Source organism: Chiloscyllium plagiosum, chromosome 3 (assembly GCF_004010195.1).
Source record: "Chiloscyllium plagiosum isolate BGI_BamShark_2017 chromosome 3, ASM401019v2, whole genome shotgun sequence".
Classification (NCBI taxonomy): Eukaryota; Metazoa; Chordata; class Chondrichthyes; order Orectolobiformes; family Hemiscylliidae; genus Chiloscyllium; species Chiloscyllium plagiosum.
In genome coordinates, this window is record NC_057712.1 from 27331852 (window position 1) to 27358158 (window position 26307).

The following is a 26307-nucleotide window of genomic DNA, read 5'->3' on the forward strand; positions in this document are numbered from 1 at the left end:
ATAGATCTCATGGAATACGGCGAGAACTATCCATTTGGATACAGAACTGGCTCAAAGGTAGAAGACATTGGTGGAGGGTTGTTTTTCAGGCTGGAGGCCTGTGACCAGTGGAGTGCCACAAGGATCAGTGCTGAGTCAACTACTTTTCATCATTTATATAAATGGTTTGGATGTGAGCATAAGAGGTATCGTTAGTAAGTTTGCAAATGACACCCCAAATTGGAGGTGTAGTGGACAGCGAAGAAGGTTATATCAGATTGCAAAGGGATCTTGATCAGATGTGTCAATGGGCTGAGAAGTGGCAGATGGAGTTTAATTTAGATAAATGTGAGGTGTTGCATTTTGGGAAAGCAAATGTTAATAGGACTTATACAATTAATGATATAAGTGTACACATAGGGAGTGTTGCTGCACAAAGAGACCTTGGAGTGCAGGTTCATAGCTCCTTGAAAGTGGAGTTGCAGGTAGATAGAATAGTGAAGGCAGCGTTTGGTATGCTTTCCTTTATTGGTCAGAGTATTGAGAACAGGTGTTGGGAGGTCATGTTGCGGCTGTACAGGACATTGGTTAGGCCACTGTTGGAATATTGCGTGCAATTCTGGTCTCCTTCCTATCAGAAGGATGTTCTGAAATGTGAAAGGGTTCAGAAAAGATTTACAAGGATGTTGTCAGGGTTGGAGGATTTGAGCTATAGGGAGAAGTTGAATAGGTTAGGGATGTTTTCCCTAGAGCGTCAGAGGCTGAGGGGTGACCTTATAAAGGTTTATAAAATCTCGAAGTATGGATAGGATAAATAGACAAAGTCTTTTCCCTTGGGCGGGGAAGTCCAGAACCAGACAGCATAGGTTTAGGGTGAGAGGGGAAAGATATAAAAGAGAACCAAGGGGCAACTTTTTCATGCAGAGGGAGGTACGTGTGTGCAATGAGCTGCCAGAGGAAGAGGTGGAGGCTGGTACAATTGCAACATTTAAAAGACATTTGGATGGGTATATGAATAGGAAGGGTTTGGAGGGATATGGGGCAGGCGCTGGCAGATGGGACTAGATTGGGTTTGGATATCTGGTCAGCATGGACATGTTGGACTGAAGGGTCTGTTTCCGTGCTGTACGTCTCTATGACTCTATGACTAAATTGTGAAAGCATATGCAATATTTCTTCTTTAAAATAGAAGAATAGCATTAATTGTGTAGCTCTTTCAAAAAACAAGGTCATGCACAGTGGGACAATTGACTTCCTTCTGTACTGTAAATTCTATGATCTCTACAATTTATACCTAAGATTTAAATGGTGCTCAAGTTAGTTCAGAGTTTTTCTACTGTTACACTCTGAAAAACTCAAAATAGAATTCCAGTGTCGCACAAATGGGATGATCTCATTGTCATAGTCATTGAGGTCTACAGCACAGAATAAAGTCCTTTGGCTCATCGAGTCTGTGCCAGACAAAACAAATCCCTGAAAGTGACGATGCAACTGGGTAAGATGGTCAAGAAGGCATATGGCATGCTTGCCTTAATGAGTTAGGAATTAGACAATTAAAAATCTAGTCTAACCCCCGAGTAACTGTTCAACTGACCCCAGATATAACTCACAAATTCCCAAACACACCTACCTGAGATCCTGACCTGACATATGGTCTTTACCAACAAAGTAAAAGTCACTGCCTGTGATGCTGAATCTTTAAATTACAAAATATGGAAACTGACTGCTGTGGAAAAGGGGCATGGTTTACCTTCCCTCAACTGTTCCAGTTACAAGTTACCAGTCAGAATGGGAGTAAACCTCCATAATTCTGAAGGAGCCCTGATTATAATCTCCTATTAGAAATGTAGATCTCATCCATTTTGTAAAATGAAAGAGCAGAGTAGCAGCTTGCAATTTAGCTCATTTCTCTGCTCAGAGCAAGTTAATTTCACCTTGCTGCAATTATGGGGTGCTAATCTTATTTGGTCTGCAAATCTTGGTTAAAAATGTGATCATTCTGCTTAGACCACACCTGGGCTACTGTGCAGTATTCTGGTCTCCATATTATGTTTTAAAATATAATGATACTGGAGTGAATACAAAAACACAAATTGATAAGGATGATGCCAGGATAACAAGATCACAACTATTGAATGGAGTCTGTTTTCTCTTGAGAAAAAGGTAGAGGAGTGACAAAACCAAGATATTTAAAATTATGAAATGTTTTGATGCCATGGACAGAAAGAATTTTCCACTTAGGAATTATCAATATTTAGGAGAATATTACTCTTAATCAAAGTATGGTGAGAATATGGAACTCACTACTACAGGGAGTAATTTGGATAAGTAATACAGATAAATTTAAGGAAAAGCTGAATATGCAAATCAGGGAAAAGCGAATAAAGGGTTGTACAGGTGTATTGGGTCTGTTAGATGAGAAGGGAAGGGAGGAGGCTCAAAGTAGAACATTAATAATAAGCTGAATTGCCTGTTTCAGTATTGTATCTTCTAAGTAATTCTATGCAATTGATCATTATGCTCATTTAAGCAGCAAATAACTAAAGTCAATGTTATTAAAAATAATTTTTGCTGTCTCTTCAATGCTATCCCATAAAACATAGGTATGGAATGTCAACCACTGACTTGTCATATAAGGCAATGGTGATGATTATGACTTGTAATGAATAAAATTAAAGCTCTGGTGTTAATTTTTAATCCAGCCTGGCTGGGGGTGGACGGGGTCAGGGTGGGTGCAGTGTAGGCAAAGGCTTAGAGTGGCAACTGCGTATCGGTAGAATGGAGATTATCTACCACAGATAATCAAGACCAAATTAAAATTTGGAAAGTTGGAGCCTGATAATAAAACCTGCATTATGAGACACTCTTCAGTTGTTGGAAATCTCACCAAATACCAGATGCAAACTTTGGTAGGTGATAGCAGAGTGACAGATGAGGCAAAGGTAAATTTAAATAAAATTACTTCAGAAGGAATTGGAGAGTTCTTCCAAGCTTTGCAACAAGTTGCTGGGCCAGTACAGCTTCAACTTTCCCTCTGCATCCTATCTTTGACAAGGAAACTTGTTCCTCTTCCAGCACCAACCTAATAACCAGAGATTGTTCCTTTGTGTATCTGGTGGCATTGGTGTCTGAGTTGATTTTACATTGCAGCCCCAGGTAATTTCTCCAGATTTCAGACAGATACCAATGCAGACAGTTTTACCTTAAGCTCAGGAGCTAAAATGACTTCTACCTTAGGAATATGTTGGGGTTGGTTATTCTTGAAATTCCTTAGTTGAGCTTTTTAATTTTTGTACAGCAGAATAATGGAGCAACTTATGATCTCAAAGGAGAGTGACCATAAAACATAGGAGCAGAATTAGTCCATTCAGTCTATCAAGTCTGCTCTGCCATTCGAGAATGGTTGATATTTCTCAACCCCATTCTCCTGTCTTCTCCCTGTAACCTTGTATCTCTTACTAATCAAAAACATATCTATATCCATCTTAAATACACTCAATGACTTGCCCTACACAGCCGTTTGTGGCAATAAGTTTCACAGGTTAGTAACCTCTGGCTGAAGAAATTTCTCCTAACCTTAATTCTAAAGGGTCATTCCACCACACTGAGGCTGTCCTCTTGAATCCTAGTCTCTCCTACTAGTGGAAGTATAATCTATATGTTTACTCTGTCTTGACCTTTCAGTATTCTGTAAGTTTCATCAGATCCCCCCTCACCCTTCTGAACTCCATTGTGCACAGGTCCAGAGTCCTCAACTACTCCTCAATGACAACCCCCTCATCCCTGGGATTAGTTTTGTAAACCTCCTCTGGACCCTCTCAGAGTCTAAACCTGTTGAAATATTCCAAATGCTGTCTGACCAAAGTCTTATATATCTTCAACAGTACATCTCTGCTCTTGTATTCTAGCCCTGTCAAAATGAATGTGAACATCACATTTGCCTTCATAACTGCCAACTGAATCTGCAAGCTAACGTTAAGATAATGCTTCTAATGCATTAGAATATGAGGCTGCAGTATTGTAATAGATTTGCACATTATATTCTACTGCCATTGTTATGATCCCTATTCAGACCAATAACTTTTAAAAATCATGTATGGGGCTATCAGCATATGAGCACATAAAATAGAGCAGGTGGCCAACCCACTGTCTTCCCTGTCATCCTGAGCAAACCACAATAATACAGGAGGTGGGTCGCTTTTGAAAACAGCAGCCCACCTGTGATATGTAAATAAATAATTAATAAATGTCAAATAAGCTTGTCATATCCATACCTGCTGTACCAGGTTGGAGTGAGCAGCCCATATTTTTAAAAATATTTTTCAAACAGCAGGAAGGAAGTGGGTACCATCTTTGGCGCGCACGTTTTACTTATTGTACACCCCCCAAAAAGGTAATAGCTCCCTTTCTTCCTACCCACTCTCCTTCAAGATCCCCCCAGCCCCCTGCTCCTCATCTTCCCAAGATGGGCAAACAATCTGTACCCAATACTCCTGACTTGGCTCGCTCCAGAACCCATCAGATCTCTGTCATTGGCTTATCTGTAATCCGTCAGCACATGCTACTGAGCATGTTGTAGTTGTGGAGCATGTTTCTTTCTGATTTGTTGACTCGCTTGTTAACTTTTCTTCAGGGAACATAAGCAGTGCATGTCCTGACCCATAATTTTCTAACCATGAACTTCCCAAAGGATAGCACAGCAAGAAGTCAGGTTTTCCATACTTCTACTGTAACAAACTAAAATGCCCATTGATTGAACATAAGTTAGTTGGTACTGAATGCACTAAGTTACAGAAAAAATATTTCTCATTAACCTACGTTACACTACCATGTTTCTACACTACACTCCATTCTCAACTGAAGTTTACTGTTATGTTCAAAATCCCAAGCTACTTCCCAGCTTTAACAAGATCTCATCTCATTTCCAACCTTCATGTGATCTTTTAAATAAAATTCCTTCACTCAACTCTTTGAGTATTTTTAATTGATATTAGTGACCAAGGTACCCTCTGATGATCCTATGTTCTTGTATTCTTCACAAGTCTTCTTTCTTCAAAGTGGGCATTTGACCTCACCAGCTTTATGTTTTAGAATTAACCTGAAAAAGTCATTTGTTTCTGATTGGTATGGCAATCCTTCATCTTCTTTCTCAAATTTCTCAAAAGTCTTTTCATCCAGGTCTTATACTTGCACCTGATCTTGAATAAATTTCACTTTGAATTTCCATCTCCATAATTAGCGTCAAATAGGCTTGTCTACAGCTAGGTCAGCCCTTCTGTCAATTAAACTTTGAAATAAACACTATTGAAATAAATGTGGATGTATATAAATAATAATGTGCCAATTTAGTTGAGGATTTATTAAGACAATGTGCTTGACTGTGAAATGTAGTAAATCTCCAAAATATTTCTGAAATGAATAAACATTTATTTTAGTTCATAAGTGAAGAAAAATAGAAGAATGTACAATCTACTGGTGTATTGCTTTCTAAAATGTGTGGTTATAATATAGTTTATAGTTCAACACAATGAAACGAAGACTGACAAATGGAGTTTAATTTAGATAAATGTGGGGTGTTGCATTTTGGTAAGGCAAATCAGGGCAGAATTTATACAATTAATGTAGGACCCTGGGGAATGTTGCTGAACAAAGAGACCACAGGGTGCATGTGCATAGTTCCTTGAAAGTTGAGTTGTGGGTAGACAGGATGGTGAAGAAGGTGTTGGGCATGCTTTTCTTCATCAATCAGAACATTGAATATAGGAATTGAAATGCCATGTTATGGCTGTACAGTACATTGGTGAGGCCGCTTTTAGAATACTGCTTTCAATTCTGGTTGCCCTTCTATAGGAAAGATGTTGTTAAACTTGAGAGGGTGCAGAAAAGTTTTATAAGGAAGTTGCCAGGGCTAAAGGATGTGAGTTGTAGGGAAAGGCTGAATAAGATGGGACTTTCTTCCCTGCAGTGTTAGAGGCTGAGAAGTCACCTTTTAGAGGTTTATAAAATCATGAGGGGCATGGATAGGGTGAATAGCCAAGGTCTCTTTCCTCAGGTGGGGCAAAACTAGAGGGCATAGGTTTAAAGTGAGAGGCAAAAGCTTTAAAGAGGACCTGAAGGATAACTTTTTCATGCAGTGGGTGCTGCATGCACAGAATGAGCTGCCAGAGGAAGTGTTGGAGGCAGGTATAATTACAACATTTAAAAGGCATCTGAATGGGTATATAGATAGGAAGGGTTTAGAAGGATTTGGGCCAAATGCTGGAAAATGGGACAAGATCAGATTGGGATGGCTGGTGTGGACGAGTTGTATCAAAGGGTATGTTTCCATGCTGTATGATGCGATGTATAGTCTGACACATTTCTATTTGTTAGCATTGTCTACTGCTAATGCCCAACATGAACTGAAAACTGTAATGGATATTTCTTTATATCTTTTTTTTTGCAGAATCACAGTGTAACTTGTGTGGTGAGCCAGAAGGTGAGTGATCCTATTTCTGTCACTTTTCAATTTTGTTATGCTTTGTCAGATTTTTGAAAGTTTATTATCTTGTTTAATATGACTAGATAATTAGCTAATCTTTTAAAACAAAAACCTGTGTTCTTCAGCTTTGAGCAAGACCATACCACTATGTGACATTGTAAGTTTTCTCTCTATTTTGCATTAGTACATTAATCATTGCATTTCAGAGATACTCGGCTTGAATTAGTCATGGCATTAATTCATATTGTTTCGTTTGATTGAAACAATGAACAGAAAATTTGTTGGGTCTTAGAAAATTAGTGTAATGATTTTGGTTATAATCCAACAAAATTAAAGGAAGCACAAATAAAGAAAAGTCACAAACATTGTTTGAAAACCTGAGTTTTCATTATTTTGATCCTCGTTGCATCAATTTATCTCAATATGTATGGACCTCTTGTAGTGAATATTTTTGTACAGCTGTAGTGCAGTATAATTTAGGATGGCCTGAAATAGTGGTCAGACTTAAAAGAGATTTAATCATGATCAGACATCGCTATTAGTCGTATATTTTGATCAGAGCACTTTTTTTTAAATTTTCTGTGTGTTTGTGGATTGGGAAGCACTTTTGAAGTGTTATAATTATTATTTCACAAATTTTAGCCATAAAATACATATACTGACAGTATTCCCTGGAGTATGATATTTTTAAAGTCTCATTTGGTTTGTTTGGCTGCTGCCAAAAATCTGTTGCTTTTCTGGGCTGTGTATGTGGGATGCTCTCAACAGCTGCACACAACTTTGGGGACCTCTTTCCCCATGAGCTGATTTTTAAATGTTACCTCCAGTCAATATTTCAAGATTTCTTAAATCCACCTCTATTATAGCCATCATCTCTCTCCTTCCCACTCATTGCAAAAACTCTGGCCCAGGCTTTTAATGTCTCTAAACTTGTTTTCTCTGCTGCTGCCTTCCCCAGCTGCACTTTGCATAGATCCAATTCATCCAGAATTTCATACCAATGTCCTATCACTTTCTGAGGTCCACTCACTACAATGACTGATATCCAATCATGTTCTGCTGCTTCCTTAATTATAAGCTTCAGATCCTTATTTTCCTGCTCTACGTTTTAGAAATTTTTAATCACATACAGTGAAGTGTGCAAGACAGGTGCAAGGGAGCTGCTCCTATGTCCTGGGATGATATTTTTCAGGGGCAGCACACAAATGAGAAAGAAGAAAAAGCAGCCACTGGTAGACCACCCCACAACAATGTCCCCCCACCCCCACCCCGGGACTTTGGAGGTAGTAAAGCTGAGAAGATAGTGATTTCAGGAGATAGCTTGATTGTGAATAGATGAGCAAGAATGGAACTAGGCAAGAGCAGCCCACTAAGTTGTACAAGTGAAGAAAATTACTGCAGGAGAATGGTGTGATCAATCACATCAAAGACTGGAGAGCGGGCGAGATGGACCAGTGTAATCATCTGCCTCACGCACATTGATTCTGCATCCTTCTTCAACACTGACTGAGGCCAAACCAAACTCTTCACACCATTTTATTCCTGTGCTAACTTCTGATCCCATATTCTTTCTCTGACCAACAGCCTTGACATCCAGCTCTCTCATGCTATCTCTCTCAACCCCTACCTTAGCTCATCTAATGAAACCCATATCCAACTCTCCTAATGAGCTTTTCATCTGGCCAGTCATGATCATAGCCTCATCCAAAGCTCCACTGACCATATATGAATTCATACAAATTCTCAAGCACTCATCATCCCTGTGCTCACTGATCTTCATTGACTTCCGATTCAACAAAACCTTAATTTTAGAGTTCTGATCCTTATTTTGAAATGCCCCCATTGCTTCACCCCTTCTTTTTTTCACAAGCTTCTTCAGGCCTACAACTGTATAAGATCTCTGCATTTCTCCACATCTGGTCTGATTCACATTTCTGGTATTTTCTCACTCTGTTGTTGGCTGTGTGATCAATTACCAAACACCTAAGCTCTGCAATTCCTTGTCACCACCAGGAATCCTTTATCTCTCTCGCTCTCTTTTTCTCTCTTCCTCTCCTCTTCTTAAACAGTATCTCTTTGATCAAGCTTTTGGTCATCTATTCAGTTACCTTTCATGTGGCTCTGTGTCAAATTTTGTTTGAATACACCATGGCTGCTTAAGTAGGCTATCCATTTTTTTTTTAAAAAGAGTACAACAGGATGAAGTCTTGACAGGGGAAGCACACCAACTGTCTGCTAATGTGAGAGCTATGAAGTGAAATTCAGTGCTTAACATTTTTATGGGAATGGGGGTCAAGATAGGAATAAAGGGGTTTCCTGAAAAAGGGAAATGGAAGAGATGAGAATAAAGATACAGATTTGGACCTCGGACATGGGCAATCTGTGGAGATGTTTGGAAACTTGTCTATGCAGGGAAGTAGGAGAAGAAGTAGAAGCCACTGGATGAATAATATGAATCTTTGTGAAATGAACCCTATGAACTCCTTATAATTGTTGAATGTAACCTTGTAGGGGACAGAAGATAGGATTTAAGAGGGCAGTTCATGATGGGAAAAAAATAAGCTAATATGTAATATCTAGAAATATGATCTGTGGAGGAACCTGATTTTTTAGCTATTCATGGGATGTTGGCTAGGCCGTAATTTATTATCTACCCTTAATTGCCCAGAGGGAATCTGAGAGTCACCCAACCTGCTGCGGGTCTGGAATCACATCTAGGTCAGAGCAGGTGAGGACATGCAAATTCAGATAGGGTTTTGGGACAATTGGCAGTGATTACATAATCATCATTAAGTTAGCTTTTAATTCAGATTTTTTTAATTGAATTCAAATTGCACCATTATCCTGAAGTGGTGGGATTTAGTCCCCAGAACATTTAGCTTGCATTTCTGGATTACTAATCCAGTGGCATTACCATTCTGCCACTGACTCCCTATAAATGCAGATGTGCTATAACAAAAATAAAGCAGTGAAAATCGTGGCATATTGAAAACAAATATGCTTTGGATTTGTTGTGCACTCCATTACCTTGCTCCTTAAACATTGTTAACTTACCCTAATCATATATCTAAGCTCACAGTGAGCACTCTACCAGCTTATGATAAAGAAACTTTTGTGTTCTGGTTTACCTCTGTTTCATCATTCATGCCAAAGCCTCAGTCTTCAAACATCATGAACCTACAATCTGGAATTCAATGCACTGAAAGTACATCCTTTCAAATGTTTTTTCAGAGATTACGTTTTAACAATGTTTTTAAACATTTTTCCGAATTCTTATTCCAAATTCGCCTATGCATTCAATGATCATCTATTTATCCATGTATCTTGAGATGATTTGCTACATCAAAAGTACATTGCAATGGCAAATAGTGTTAGAAATAGAGAGACTTTCTCATTTGGTAAATTATCATAGTGCGGATCACAGCTTTAATAATCATTAAGATGCCGCGTCATTTGTTCTCTGACTGAAGATAGGTCCTTGCCTTATCATCTGTTGCTATTTCATTCTGAGTTGTCTTGTTGGCAATGTTTGTCAGTGCTGAGGTAAGTGAGCAGAACCCTAGTCTACCTCAATCAGATGAAAATCAAAGCTGCATTATTGCCATTATTTTGAATCACACATTAGCCATCCAGCCAACTGAGCTAACAGGCTCCAAGCACTAAAATAGTATGATTAAAATTATTATAAATGCTTGCTCTGCGCATTAGGCTTTATCCAATCATGAGTGCATTTTTAAAGAATAGGTTCACACTTCCAGCCCCAGCAAGTTCTATACATGAAAGAAATCTTCAATCCTAGGGTAAATTTTAACTTGCACTTCATGAGCAGTAATCCATGCATATTCTGTGAAATCAAGACAGACTAGTTCTATAACAGGTGGGTGATCTGCTTTGCCTGATTACTACCCCATGTATGAAAGGCAAAAGTGCCTGATGTAGTGTCTTTTTCCCATGAAAGGATACTGTCATTGCAAGATATCAGAGGATGGCTGTTTCAGTTAAGAATTTCCTGCTAATTCTCTGCATTTCTTTAAAACAGTTTTTACCTTTCGGGCAAAAATGTAAGAAGGAATTACAATTCCTACATGAGACATAAAATCTCGAAAGTCTGGAAGCACAGCAAGTCAAGGAAAAAGATAGGTTTGTGTTTATATACATGTCCTGATGGCAAAGTTCTGATGAAAAGTCACATCTAAAATGCTGACCTTCTCTTCTCTATTAGATGGTGCCTTTCCAGCATTTCACACTTTTTAATTTGTGTCTTGCCTTGTTAATGTAAAACTGTAATACGGTCTGACCTTTGTTTTATTTTATTAATAGAGAAATAATTCTTGCTGTCATATATTATAACATTAGCCATTACTACAGAGAGCAACTAATGTGACTTGTCCTTTATTTCTTAATGAAATTAATTAAATATTTCTGGTTTATGATCATGAAGACTAGATTTTCATCATCGGGGTAGGTTGTAAAAGCTGGGGTAATTTCCAATTTTGTATACCCAGTTCAGGAGAAAGTGGCTCTGGAGATGCAATCTTCATTGTTGTGGACTGGATGTGGGCTGCAGTTGGACCTCTAAAAGAAGTGGAGGCAACCACAGTGGTCAGTAGGTGCTGTGGCCTATTTAAAAGGCTTGGCTCAGTGATGTGGATCTTAACCTCAGCTATAATAAAAATTGCGATGTCCTCTAGCCCTCAGCCCTCAAATCCTACCATACCTGTACAGCCTATGTCTCTTATGCTCTCAAAGACCCATCCATGTCTGCTTGTGCTCTTCCATTCACCTCCAGAGATGCATATATGCTCCCATGCCAAGCAATGGCCTCACAATGAGACTTGGACCAGAGCCTAGAAATATACATTGCACTGTTGAAGAATTGAGCCTCAGTGAAGATATTGCTTTTATTGACAGTTCTGGCTCTCTGATCTGTTGTGTCAATTGTGTAATGTTTATTAACACAAAATAAAGAGGTATTTGTTGTGTTCTTGTAGGTTTCATATGTTTGTAGTTTTTGTAATTGAAACTTTAAATGATTCATACTTCTGTTGGCTTGTAATAAAAGGAAGGGGATTAGTTTGGCTCAGTTAGTTGGCCAGCTGAGTTATGTTGCAGTGATACTAACAGCATGGGTTCAATTCCTGTACCAGCTGAGGTTACCATAAATGATTGTCAATCTCTTTATTCACCTGTGGCATGGTGACCCTTACATTAAACCATCACTAGTCATCTCTTTCTAATGAGAGAGCAAGCCTAAGGTCCAGTAAGACTATGGCAATTTTACTTTTTTGTAAAAAGGAATTTTATTTTCTAAAGAATATAGCAAGTTATGTATAAATTGCTGTTTTTAAAACTTTAATACATTCTATTGTTACTATAGATTTCATTGCTACTATTATAGCACATAGTAGTTGAATTGGCCTGCAAGTACCTTAACATGGCATGAGAGGATTATGATCAGTGGGGGAAGAGGATGGTGGTTTATAGCCTTGCATGAGTGATCATGGCACATGGATGTAAGGGCATGGGGAGCATGAGGTCAAAATATTTCCTCATGCAGACTATGGTTAAGGTTACCTCTGAAGTGTCATGAACTATGACTCTTTGAAACACTGTATCGCATCTTTGAAAATTACAAGGGACTAAGTTATCCCTCTCCCCAAAGTGGAGCTGCCTGGGTGTCTGGAGAGTCAGGCGCAGGTTCACAACGCACCCCCACATTCTTACAAGGTGCTTCTGAAAATCGAATCCTGGAATTGGGACACACCTATTATTATTTCAGGGGATGTCTGGTCACTCCAGCTCGGGAAAATTCAGACCAAAGTGAAGAATAGCAATGTTGACCATTTTTACTACAAATACTACTTCATAAAGGCTGTTTTCTTTCTTCTCAATAAGCCAGTAATAAATTGTCATCATGTGGCTCATCAATAAGTCTAAATCTGCTTTACTTTTCTCTCCCTTCTGTTCAGTGAATACATTTTTGTATCTGCAATGTTCATTGAGTCAACTGAACAAGAAACCGAACCATTTACTAGACAGAAAAATCTGTGTACATCACATCAAAACTTTGTTCCAGCTGATTATTTGTAACATATCATGCCTCTGAAGGAATGTGTTTAGTATTATTGAGACTATATGTTTTTGGATATCATGATTTCTGTGAAACCTGCACCAGTTTCAGAGTACCTCTTAGCTGATGCACAATTACATTCATAAGCCAACGGTAACTTTTATTTGAATTGAATCCATAATGTATATACATTGGCTGTGTGCAGTGTGGTGTTAGAATGGGTTGAGCTAGAGATTCTTGGATGTGCTCTGGAAATATGTCTCTTGGAATCCAAACTCAAGAGATATTTTTCCAGCATTCCTCTGGAGACAGTATTTCAACTGTAGCAAATATTATGCTCTGCCACTGATTCTGCAGTCCCACTATTGTTTGGGAGTTATGCATCCATCCATCTTTACCTTTTTCTCTATCTGCCACTTCTTCAGCTATGTAATTCATTCCTGTGCCATCTAAGCCCTAAGCTCTGAAATTCACTCCCAAAATCACACTCTATATTCCTTTTCAAGACCTTTTCAAATCTCTCTTTGATCAAGCTTTTAGTTAGTCCTCCTGATATATTCTAATTTGTGAGGATATAGTTACAAAGGAGGGAAACTTGGCAGGAAACTGCCACCTAGGAACTGTATTCCTAATAATGTGCTGATAGAGTTAGTTTATTAAAAGGTGTTATGAATACAAGACAAGATTGTTAAATTTCTAATAGGCTTTTATTATAATTTCTTTATCTCTCTCTGGTTCAGAAGCTTGTTTCTCTTTCCTCTAATACAGTTCCAGCAGAGTCTGTTTTCCACAATAACTTATGTTGATGTGAACCCTAACTATGTGGGCTTCACAGTCTTATCTTTAATCTTGCTGTATGTTATTCAGAGCCAACAACTTACCAGCTAGTGGCTGGAGCAGAATTTTGATACCAATCCTCCTTTTGAGAGGATTTACCTATTACACACCTATGGAGCAGGTGATTCCTTAACCCAGGCCTTCTAGCTCAGTGGTAGGGACACTACCAGTGTGCCACAAGAGCCTTTTGATTCTTATTTGGCTTTGGGTAAAAGTGGTAGAGTATGAACCACTCATGAATTTTAATGAGAAGAAGCAGAATGTAGTTTACTGCATAGTAGCAATCAGCACAAGTTACATTGACTATTTGAACACACTACTTAAGACTGTCAGGGGACAGTGATCATACATATGCCCCTGTTGGGATTGCAAGCTAGAGTCCTCTTTTCTCTACCCAAGAATATATGACATGAGTATATTGTATGGAGTTTAACGCAGGCTAATTCTGAAATTAGTCATTTCAGAACCAATGCCTTATGCAAATGCTGCCATCAAAAACTCACTGACAAATGTTTTTTAGCAGTAATTCTGTAATCAGGAAGCAAGCCTAGCCCATGCTGCTATCATATCATCATTCTGGATGACCAAAGTTATATCAGGGCAGAGCAGAATTGAAACTGGAACTTTCTTGGTCCGGATAGCTTGACTATTCATTGTTTTGTGCAACTGAGTGTATGACGGAGCTAATAATGAGGCTTAATTTGTAATCTGTACAGTTCTAGGCACCATAGTGTAGGACTAATGTGAGTAAATTGGAGAAAGTGCAGAAGCGATTTATAAGAATGATTCCAGGGATGCGAATAGTTATCATAAACTCTCATGGTCGAATAACATAAGTTATGAAAAAGTTGGAACTATTCTTGGAGAGAAGAAGGCTGGCAGGAGATCTGATAGAGGTTTTCAAAATAATGAGGGGTCTGAAAAGTAGACAAGAAGAAACTATTCCCACTCATAAAAGGAGCAAGAATGAAAAGGCATAGATTTAAAAGTGATTTGCAAAAGAAGCAAGAGTGATGTGAGAAAATATTTTTTCACTCAGCGATTATTTAGGGTAGGGGATGCATGCCTGAAAGTTTGGAGAAGGCAGGTTCAATTGAGCCATTCAAAAATGTATTAGATGATCATTTGTAGAAAAATAATGTACAAAGGTGTGGGGAAAAAGCAAGAGATTGGCACTAAGTAATCATTTTCTTTTGAATAGGAGGCAATGGCCTAGTAGTATGATCACTAGACTATTAATCCAGAAACACAGTTAACGTTCTGGGGACCTTGGTTTGAAACCCATCATGAGAGATGGTGGAATTTCAATTTTTAAAAATCTGGAATTAAAAGTCCAGTGATGATCATTAAACCAATATTGATTGTTGGAAAAAAAAACCCATTTGGCTCACTAATGTCCTTCAGGGAAGAAATTCTTCCATCCTCATTTGTTCTGATCTCCATGTAACTCCATACCCACAATAATATAGTTGACTCTCAAATTCCCTCTGAAATGATTGAGTAAGCCACTCAATTGTATGAATCAAAGTTTCAGCAAAGAAATAAAACTGGATGACCGCCTAGCACGACCTAGACACTGGAAAAGACAATGGCAGAAACAGCCCTGTTCACCCTACAAATTCCTCCTTACTAAACTCTAGGGTTTAGTGCCAAAACTGGGGGAACTGTCTCACAGGCTATTCAAATAGCAACCTGTCATAGTCATATTCATGGAATCAATCCTTACAGACATTATCCCAGACACAACTGTCACCATCCCTGGTTATGTCCAGTCCTGCCAGTGTCCCCAGAAGTAGTGACACAGCTGTATACAGTTGGGAGGGAATTGCACTGGGAGTCCTCAACATTGACTCTGGGCCCTATGAAGTCTCGTGGCTTCAGGATAAACATGGACAAGGAAACCTCCAGCTGATTAACACATACTTGTCCTTCCTCAGCTGATGAATCAGTATTGCTCTATGTTGAATAACATTTGGAGGAAGCACTGAGGGTGGCAAGGGTACAAACTATGTTGAGGGATTTCAATGATCACCACCAAGCATGACTCAGCAACAGCACTTCTGATCAAATTGGCCAGGTCCTAAAGGAAATACCTGCTAGACTGGGTCTGAAGCAAGTGGTGAGTGAGCCAACAAGGGAAAAACATACTTGATATCATCCTTACGAATATGCTGATTACAGATGTGTCTGTCCATGACAATATTGCTAAGAGTGAGCACTGCACATTCCTTGTGGAGATAAAATCCCACCTTCACATTGAGAATATCCTCCATCATGTTGTGTGAACAGACTTTGAACAGATCTATCTACTCAAGATTGGGCACCCATGAAGCGCTGTGAGCTTCCAACCACAGCAGAATTGTGCTGCAGCATAAACTACTACTTCATGGCCTAGCATATCCCCCACTCAACCATTACCATCAAGCTAAGAAATCTACACTGGTTCATTGGAGAATGCAGGAGGGCATGCCAGGAGCAGCACCAGGGAGACATGAAAATGAGGTGTCAACCTGGTGAAGCTACCAAACAGGACCACTTGCATGTGACAAACAGCATAAGCAGCAAGTGATGGACAAAGATAAGCAATCCAACACTGACGGATCAGATCTAGACTCTGCAGTCCTGCCACATTCCGTTGTGAATGCTGCTGGACAATTAATCAACTCACTGGAAGAGGAAGAGGCTCCACACAGCACAGTGGCTCAGTGGTTAACACTGCTGCCTCACAGCACCAGGGTCCCATGTTTGATTCCAGTCTGGAGCGACTGTCTGTGTGGAGTTTGCACATTCTCCTTGTGTCTGCGTGGGTTTCCTTCAGGTACTCCGGTTTCCTCCCACATTCCAAAGCTGTGCAGGTCAGGTGAATTGGCCATGCTAAATTGACCATAGTTGTTAGATGCATTAGTCGGGGGGGGTGAATTATTCTTCGGAGGGTCGGTGTGGGATTGTTGGGCTGAAGGGCCTGTTTCCACACTGTACGGAATCTAATCTAATCTAAAATACTTCTATCCTAAATGAAGAAGAGCCCAATACATCAATGCAAAAGATAAAGCTGAAGCATTCCCAGAAAAATCAGCCAAGGTACAGAGTGAATCAGCCATCTTGGCATCCTACATTGGTCCCAACATCACATATATAAGGCTTCAATTCACTCCACATGCTTTTAATTTGGAGGCACTGGATTCTGCAAAGACTATGGGCCCTGACAACATTCCGATGATAGTGCTAGAGACTTGTACTCCAGAACTTTCCATACCCCTAGCCAAACTTTATCAGTGTTGCAACTATACTGGAATTTACCCGACAATGTGGAAAATTGTCCAGGTATGTCATGTCCACAAGAAGCAGGACAAATCCAACTGCCCCATCAGTTTACCCTCAATCATTGTAAAGTGATGGAAGGTATGATCAAGAGTGCTATCAAGCATCACCTACTCAGCAATAATCTCCTCACTGATGCCCATTTTGGATTGGGTCTGCCAGGGCCCCTCAGTTCCTGACCTCATTACAGCCTTGGCGCAAACATGGCAAAAGAGCTGAGTTCCAGAGGTGAGGTGAGAGTGACAGCCCTTGATATCAAGACTGATTTCGATTGGATGTGGCATCAAGGAGCCCAAGCAAAGCTGGAATAAACAGGCACCAGAGGGCAGATTCTCCGCTGGTTGGAGTCATATCTGGCTCATATGGAGATGGTTATGGTTATTGTAGGTCATTCATCTCAGCTCCAGGACCTGTCTACAAGAGTTCCTCAGGGTGGTGTCCTAGCCCATCTTCAAATGTTTCATCAATGACTTTCCCTCCATCATAAGATCAGAAGTGGGAATAATTCATGACTCCTCAGATACTGAAGCATTCCATGTTCAAATGTAACAGGTTCTGGACAATATCCATGCTTAAGCTGACAAATGACAATCAATATTTGCATCACACAAATGCCAGGGAATGACTATCTCCAATAAGAGACAATCTAGCCACTGCCCCTTGATATTCAATGGTGTTACCATCACTGAATCCTCCACTGTGAATATCCTGGGTGTTACCATTGGCCATAAGCTCAACTGAACTTACTACGTACACACAGTGTCTACAAGAGTAGATTAGGAATACTGCAGTGAGTAACTCACCTCCAGATTCCCAAAGACTCCATCATCTACAAGGTACAAGTGAGAAGCTTGATATCATTCAAGACAAAGCAGCCTTCTTGATTGGTACCACATCCACAAGCATCCAAATCCTCCACTACCCACACTCACTAGAAGCAATGTGTATTATCTACAACTTGGACCGCAGAAATTCCTCACAGATCCTTAGACAGCACCTTCCAAACACACAATCACTTGCACGTTCCTTTCTAAGCCAGTCACAGGGTCAAAATCCTGGAATTCCCTACATACTGGCATTTTGGGTCAACCTACATTGACTGCAGTAGTTCAAGAAGGCAGCTCAACACCACCTTCTCAAGGGCAACTAGGGTTAAGCAATAAATGCTGGCAACACACAGGTCCCATTAGTGAATGAAAAGAAAGAGTCAGTGCAGGCACAATGGGTCAAATAGCCTCTTTTCGATGCATAAGGCTTCTGTTATTCTCTGATTTTGTAGTCTTAATCCTAAATTTGAACTTCTCCATAAATTGTGCTTTTTCAAGATGACTATTCTCTGAAATAGTGTTACTGTTGAGAGAGATCCAGCATATTTGCTGACTCAAAGATGGTTGCTGCAAGCTAGTTACATCATCACAACACCAGCTGCAGAAGGACTCCCCACTGAGTTCCATCGGAAATGAGAGGACATCCAGAATTATTTCCAGATTAGATTTTGGGGCTGAACTTGTTATATTTTCTGATGTGTGTATGCAAAAGTAATTGGATATAAATGTTACATCTTCCTTTCTACAGGTATTATGACATGTGTGTGATTGTAATATAAATGAAAATTAAATAAAGCACAACCAAAGATTTGATCAGTGCAAGTTAATATCATCAGTCTACTTCCTGTTGAAATTAGGTAGAGGCAGAAAATATAATGAACTAGAAAAACAAACCCAGCCAATTTCCCCATCATTTTTGTTCCTGTTCTGCAAAAACCATTGGCATCTCCCTCCTTTTGCAATTACCTGCTTATATCTCCCTAAGTGAAATCATGTATCTATACATTTATTCTTTTGAATGCTTTAACCAAATTCACATTCACAGCATGCAGTGACAGTTAGATTAGATTAGATTACTTACAGTGTGGAAACAGGCCTAACAAGTCCACACCGACCCGCCGAAGCGTAAACCACCCAGACCCATTCTCCTACATTTACCCCTTCACCTTACGGGCAATTTAGCATGGCCAATTCACCTAACCGGCACACTTTTGGATTGTGGGAGGAAACCGGAGCACCAAGAGGAAACCCACGCAGACACGGAGAGAACATGCAAACTCCACACAGTCAGTCGCCTGAGGCGGGAATTGAACCCGGGTCTCTGGCGCTGTGAGGCAGCAGTGCTAACCACTGTGCCACCCACAGTTAATGTCATCTGTTAATAACAATGTGATAAAGTTGCCCTTAGGTTGTCACCCTGCAGGATTAAACAGCTGAAGAAATCTGCAGAGACAAAATAGACAGCAAGAAGTAAATATTAGCTAAGTAAATCAAGACTTAAAGAGAATCAAAGACTCTGAAGGGCCAGCACCGAGATACTAATTAATCAAACATGATGAAGAACCAGAGCTAGTAAAATTGAGGCAATTTAGTAGAAAGCAGTTGGACGCATTATGATTATGGGGAACAAAATGTTTATTCTTCCCAAAAACAGTGACATAGCAAACTACCAATTGCAGTTTCCAACCTCATGCGGATGGAGGAGACAAGATTTTCATTAAATCACACAGCGAGTATTTAGTGTATGGAATGCACTAAGTGTGGTGGAGGCAGGTTCAATTGAGGCATTCAAGAGGGCACTAAATATAAATAGTTCGCAAGGCTATGGGGAAGAAAGCAGGAGATTGACACTGAGGTAATGATGCTCATTTGAAGAGCTGGTGCAGGCACAATGGACTGAATGGCTTCCTCCTGTGCTGGAACAATTTTGTGATCCTGTGAAATCCATGACTGACCATCAGCTCACTTTTTTCTGCAAAGAGAATCAGGGAAGGTGGTGTTTAAAGCTTCATGATAATTTTAGCTGGAAGTTGTCCATTTATGCTTCTGACACAGTTTTGCCAGGGCATTGAGATAAATTAGATTTTCTTGTACTACAAGTAAAATGCTTCATGATTAGACAGGAAGAATCTTGGCACATCATATACTTCACAGAGAGAAAGAAAACAGCAGAAATAGTATATATAGTGACTGGACAAAAGACTGTGCAATTAACTTCTGATGAATTGTTTCAACTAATCACATTTAATGAAAAATGCCACCGGTGCAAACAGCTGTCTAATATGTTGAAGACACTATTCATCTCTAAGCAATTCCTGCAATATTTTGACATTAGATTTGCAGTACTGTAGTAGAACAAGAAGTATTTGATTATTCAGTTATTGTTCAATAACAAGGCATGAAATTAAGCAATGGTCTTTTGATCCATAACTAGTTTCCACTGACAGATCTGTTATTTGCTGCTGTTCCAAGTAGGACTTGAAATTAAGGGGAACAGGAACTATAATTACTCTCAGCTCAGAAACAATAGATTCAGTGCAAGTAAAACTCTCTTTTGGACAGCTATGGAACTCCTGCTAAAGTCAAGTCTTAGTAACACTGTTTTGCAGACTTATTTTTGCCAGAGTTTCACTCGACATTCCTGTCACCTCAGCCATTGCTGAGGAATCTGAGAACCAAGTCTTTGAAATTCCACCAGAAGTATCAAAGTGTGAGGCTTGACATTTATGTGAACAATGTTTTTATTTGCCTTCAAGCTTATACCAGTGGAAGAATGAATCAGTAAATGTCAAAGTTCATCAGACAGTATGGTTTATACTCAGCATCAGTATCGAAGTTAGTATAAACTGATCTTGGACCACGCATAAACTGTTCTACAATGTCTAGCATGTCACTTTTAGTTTTAGTGGAAAGCCATTTACTTTTTCATATTTCAGCTTGTGTCTTGTGAAAAAGATAAACAAACCCTCAAGTGTAAGCCAATGTTCTTCTTGTTTGCTGTGTTTTCCCTGCACTGAGTTTTTCTTTTGTAGCACCTTGGTTTATTAACTACAAGTGAAAGTATTTTAACATTTTCAGTTGCACTCAATGTAGGTGTATGAATTGTACAAAGCCTAAAAATATTTGTAAAGGACTGAAAATATGAACTTAATGTTTTCATTTCTTTTAGTGCTGTGATAGGTAACCGCCCAAAATGGATTCAGATAATGTGACACACAAAAGTCTTCCGGGATTAGCATTTTATTACTGTAGCATAAAGTGCTGTTAATATTCCAAATTGATTGACCTACTTAAGTGAAAGTCTTTAGTGTGGTCACATTCATCTTCTTCTCCCAATCCTTGTAGGGGGAGAAAATCTAATCAAATTATTTCCACTATATTCCTACTTGATTTTATTCTCAAATGTTTAATGCATGATGTGGATGGCAAAATCTATGCCACAATTAAGCTGTTTCATCAAGAAGTGTAATACAACTGCTTGTTAAAAATTAATACAAAGGTCAAAGAAATGTCTTGAGGATAAGTAGCATCAATCCTCTTCATTTGTCTTTGGAAAATATCATTAATTTGTTGGTAAGTAATATTTGCATAGAGGGCAAAATTTAATGTGGGGTAAGGGTGGGGGGCATTAAAACCAGTGAATTTGATCATACATCCAGGCATTGGGTGGAAAGTTAGCAGCAGAAAGAAGACCGCATCTCAGCTATAACAAACTGGCAGGCTGAAGTGCTGTAGAGTCCGATTTCATTCCTGAATGAGAAGAAAGATGAATTCGCTGGCAGCACCATGAGGTCAGTAGTGGGAACAATGACCTAATGAACTTTGGAGTGAAGTAAGTCAGGTGTATCTGGCATAGGACGTAGTTCGAAATTAGGGAGGGAAATGAGGAACATGGGGAATGTATTTTTATGAACAGGTGAATAGGAAGAAAAAGTGGGAACTGTTATCTATTGTATAAGGCAATGGTTCTAAATAGGTTAATGTTGAAGACTGCATTAAACTCCATCCAATTTGGTGACATCATACAGGCTTGGGTGCGAGTACGACAGAACATCCTAGTATCTTGTGGAGTGAAGACCTATATCCACAGATCTCCTAATATCTACATAATGCTCATCTAACTATTGTAAGTTGTACTTTCTGCTGTCACGTAACTATACATTATTAAGACAAGACTTTCCTCTTGTTAAGATTCGATAGTGGTTGTTCCCTATCATGGTACTTCAGCTTTACAGTATACTTCAGGCCACTCAATTACCATTGTGTACTGTCCTTGCTTTCACTGGCAAGTTTCAAGAGATCCAAATCAAGAGACCCACTGTTAAAACACAGACAGGGGGCTGGATATAACATGATTCTGCTGGGAGAATTTTGCTTGTGGGGGAGTGTAAAATAAGCTGAGTGCCTTGCGCACCATATTTCAAACCATTCCTGAGCTCATTCCCATAATATGGAAAATAGCCATGTGCCAAAATCAGCAGCCTGCTCACCATTGAATTCAATTAACCTCAGTAGCACTCTGCCCATCCTGTAATACAGTTGCCAAATAAGCTCTTACACCCATTCAAGGAGAAAGGAATGGGTATTACCATTCTACCCATTCAAACCTGTATTACTGTATAGGCTCATGGAAAAAACACACCCTTCCAACATAGTAGCTCTCTTCCTTCCCTGTGTTTTGAAATCTGCTTTGAATAAAGTATGTTGCCCATTCTCAACTCCCTGTCCATGGCAACCATCAGATGAAAATTAAGCTGGCTAAAAGTCAAATTTGCAGCTGCTCAACAGATGTGGACCAAGGGAAATTTAGTGTAAGAGAGTGTGAATTTTGCATGTAGGAGGGACAGTCATCAATATAAGCATTTGAAAGCATTTCTCAGCCTCAACAGAGTGCTGCATAATTCTTCATGCTATGGACAACTGGAGCAGGGAAAGAGGGGATGAGATGGAGCCTGATGAGTTGGGAGAGTGGTGGTGAAAAAGTAGCAGTGACATGGTCAGGGTTGGAAATGAGGCATGACTAAGGACAGGTGAGCTGTGTGAGTTGGTGATTAAGCAATGCTAAGTGTAGGAATGTACAGTTGTATGTGCAAGGAAGTTGGAGTCGAGAAGTGAGATGCTGGAAAAGGCCAGTAGGCCAGACGGCATCTGAGGAGCAGGAGAGTTGACGTTTTGGGCATAAACCTGTCATCAGGAATGTGCTAGGAATTGACAACCATATTACCCAGTACTTGAGATCTGTTAATTTATAGCTGCTGTCTGACCATGTGCATGAAGGGCAACCACAGACAGCCAAAACTTAACTGGGTATATGGCTGGAGTTCAAGGATGGCACCAGTTGCGTGATCATGGGATACCTGGAGTCAGCAAGGACATTCACCTCGGGCAGTTATGATACAAGGAGCACCACAGGGGTGTGGTGCATGAATATAGGGTGAGTTTTGGACGATAATGCAAGAAACCTCTCTAGACCACACAGAGAGAAACCCATGAAGCTCACCAAAATGATACTTGGCTGAGTTCTGGTAAAATGCAGCTTAAAAACTTTGTTTAGAAAGGACTATTCTACGAAGGTTCATAAAGGAAAAAGATAATGAAGCAAATAAGTTCTGGATGGAATTTCATACCTTACAGCCCAATCAACTAAAGACAGAGCCACTGCTGACACAGAGATTAAATTAATATTATAGATATGCAAGAAGTCAGAAACTACAGTCTGCACTGTATCAATTCACCAAATCTACTGCAACATGATCACTTCAACATTCTCATCCAAGTCTTACATCATTATGACTTAAAATTATTCTGCTGTTCCTTCATTATTGCCAGTTCAAATTCATGGAATTCCCTACCCAAACAGAAATTGCTGGAAAAGCTCAGTAGGTCTGGCAACATCTATGGTGAGAAATCAAAGTTAACATTTCATATCCAGTGATCTTCTTCAGAATTGATCATAGCTAGGGCTAGGGAGAGGGGGTAAGAAGTAAACTATAGGTGGACATAGAGCTCAAAGAAAGAGAACAATTGGATAGCCTTGGAGAATGAATAGCTACAAATGGGGGCTATTATTGGCTAACAATGGGGTGTGTGTAATAGCAGACCATTTCATAATAAGGCCTGGAGTGTGGGGATTGTGGTGAGGATATGGGCAAAGGAGCTTCAAGTTCTAAAATATTGAATTCGATATTGACACCAGAGATCCCAAGTGGAAAGTGCGGTGCTGTTCTTCCAGCTTGCACTAAGCTTCACTGTAGAACTGCAGCAAGCCTGAGACAGAGATGTTGGACAGGGAACAAGGTGGTATGTTGAAGTGACAGGCAGCTGAAAACTCAGAGACTTTTTTGCAGTCAAAATATAGGTGCTCTGTGAAGCGGTCACTCAGTCTTCTCAGCACTGCCTCCAATACTTTACTCTTGTCTTCTTGACAACAAAAGCAAACATATTACTCAGTGCAGAATTTGACCAGAGACCATTGTATCCTATGCTTCATAAATAATGTTTAGGTAATTCAGCATTGTCACAGCTTTGCCTATTACTGCTCTGAACTAGTTGGCACATACTAAGTGTCCTGTCAATGAAAACACCTGGGACTCTTTCAATTACATCATAATTTATTGTATTACCATTCGGCCCATTGTACCTGTGCTGGCTCACTGGAAGAAATATATTCAATTAGTTCCACTCCCCTTCTGTGCATTTTTCCCCCTTCAAGATTGTATTTAATTCCCTTTTTCAAACTTATTGTTAAACTTGCTTCCACTGCGCTTTCAAACAGATTTCAGAACATTAACAGGTCAATAAATTTCCATTAATGATCACCATTAAATTCTGCAGCTATTCATCCCCCATATCCCTTATAGAGGGAAAAGCCTGTCCAATTTCAAAAGCATGATGAACAGAATAAATGCTAAGATGCAAAATATCATCCCATGATACTTCTGTAGAGGTGCATGTGGATCTATGTCTCATTCAACATCATTTGCCTTTCCTGGAGATCACTTTCAAAAACCTATAAGGGAAGGAATGAGCTTCAGCAGGTTTCTGCACAAGCCAAATTTCTCCTGAACAAGGCAAGTAAAGGCTACCAGTCATACGTGTAAGCCACCCTACCTTTAATTGTGAAATCTAATAAGTAGCTAACTCTTTGCACTTATGGTCAATAAGCATTTAGAAAACATGGCATTTCTAGTGTTCATCCCCAGGTCATCTCCTCTGCCCAGACCCAGGTCATCTCTTCTGCCCAGACTCTCACTACACACCCCAGATCATCTCCTCTGCCCAGACCTCCCTCTACAAGGATTTCAGTGAGTCCGTCTCTCACTGCACACCCCAGGTCTTCTCCTCTGCCCAGACTACTGCGAATCCTCTTGCAAGGATGCCTTCCTTGAAGAAGCTCTCTTCCTTCCTTTACAAGGATTTCAGTGAGTCCCTCTCTCACTGCACACCCCAGGTAATCTTCTCTGTCCAGAAGCTCTTCAACCACGTTCTCAAACAGCCTCGCTACCACAGCCACATCTCCTTTCTCAGCACCTGCCTACGGAATCGACTGACCCCGCATGGACTCCGGACTACGTTCAGACCAACAAAATTTGGACCCAACCAGGACAACCAGTGCCTACAACAAATCCGAAGCCTCCAGCAACAGACCTCCCTCCGGATCCTTCGCTCCACGCTTGCAGCCATGCGCCGCTACCTACATTCCCTACAATTAGACCTACCCCAGCTCAGGACAACACTCTCACAGACCTGCAAAGGACCTCTACTATTCTTCATCCACAGAAGAATCCATACACTAAACAAACAGTTCTTCCTAGCCATATCGGAAATTAAAGATAGTAAGTACCAAAAACTTTCATGTACTTACCCCCCCACTCTGGGTTCCTCAACTGTTCCAGAATCTTCCATCGGCCCCCAAAATCACCTAGGCGCTATTAACCACGTGGCCGCTGCAGCGCCCGCGGCAGCAACCGTCACCGCGAACCATGACGTCACTTCCGCCCCCACCGATCACGCAGCCTCCTCGATCGCCGCCCAGACAACCGCCTCTACGATCATCAGGAAGACCATCGCCAACAGATTCGTGGCCTCCGCGGGGTCCATTGCTATCGGGAATAACACCATCTCTGTTGTCGCCGCAGCCACTTCCGCCCCCTGGGTTGCCGTCGCCGCAGCCACTTCCGCCCCCAGTGACATCACTAACCTGCACAACCACCACGCCGCATGTGTCTCCGCCCCCATGCCAATCTCCATCACCACGCCTAACTCCGCCCCACGCTGATATCCATCACCATGCCTAACCCGCCCCCACACCAATCTCCGCCCGCACGCCTAAATCCGACCCCACGGCCAACCCTGCCCCCACTCCCAGCTCCAGCCCCACACCAGGTCCTAGCTCCCAGCCCTGCCGTGTTTTCACCATCCCCCCAGAACTACCCCTCTCTGAGAATGAAAGATCAGTCCTCAGCAGAGGCCTCACCTTCATTCCCCTACGCTCTCGGATTAATGAGTTCAACATGCGGCGTGACATTGAACAATTCTTGTGCTGCCTTCACCTGCGCGCCTACTTCTTCAACCAAGACTCTCGCCCACCCTCTGACGACCCCTTCTCCCGCCTCCAACACACCCCAGCCACCTGGACACCCCGTGCTGGCCTCTTACATGCCCTCTATCTCTTCATAGCCAATTAACCGCCTCAACCTCTCACCGTGCAGCCCTCCACTCCCTCCGTTCCAACCCCAACCTCACTATCAAACTGGCAGACAAGGGAGGCGCGGTAGTAGTTTGGCGCACCG

The 26307-nt window shown here is 40.6% G+C and overlaps 1 protein-coding gene across 3 annotated transcripts in view; it reads left to right on the forward strand.

Moving 5' to 3' along the window:
• The window catches only part of dlgap2a (discs, large (Drosophila) homolog-associated protein 2a), a 729001-nt gene that overhangs the window by 194354 nt on the left and 508340 nt on the right, over nt 1-26307 (forward strand). For 2 of the 3 annotated variants that reach the window (XM_043678985.1, XM_043678996.1), the window contains exon 4: nt 6425-6457. In XM_043678985.1, the coding sequence (XP_043534920.1) occupies nt 6425-6457 (33 nt within the window). Of the gene's footprint in view, nt 1-596; nt 602-6424; nt 6458-26307 lie in introns of those variants that run through there. The other variant, XM_043679043.1, reaches the window with a different exon arrangement.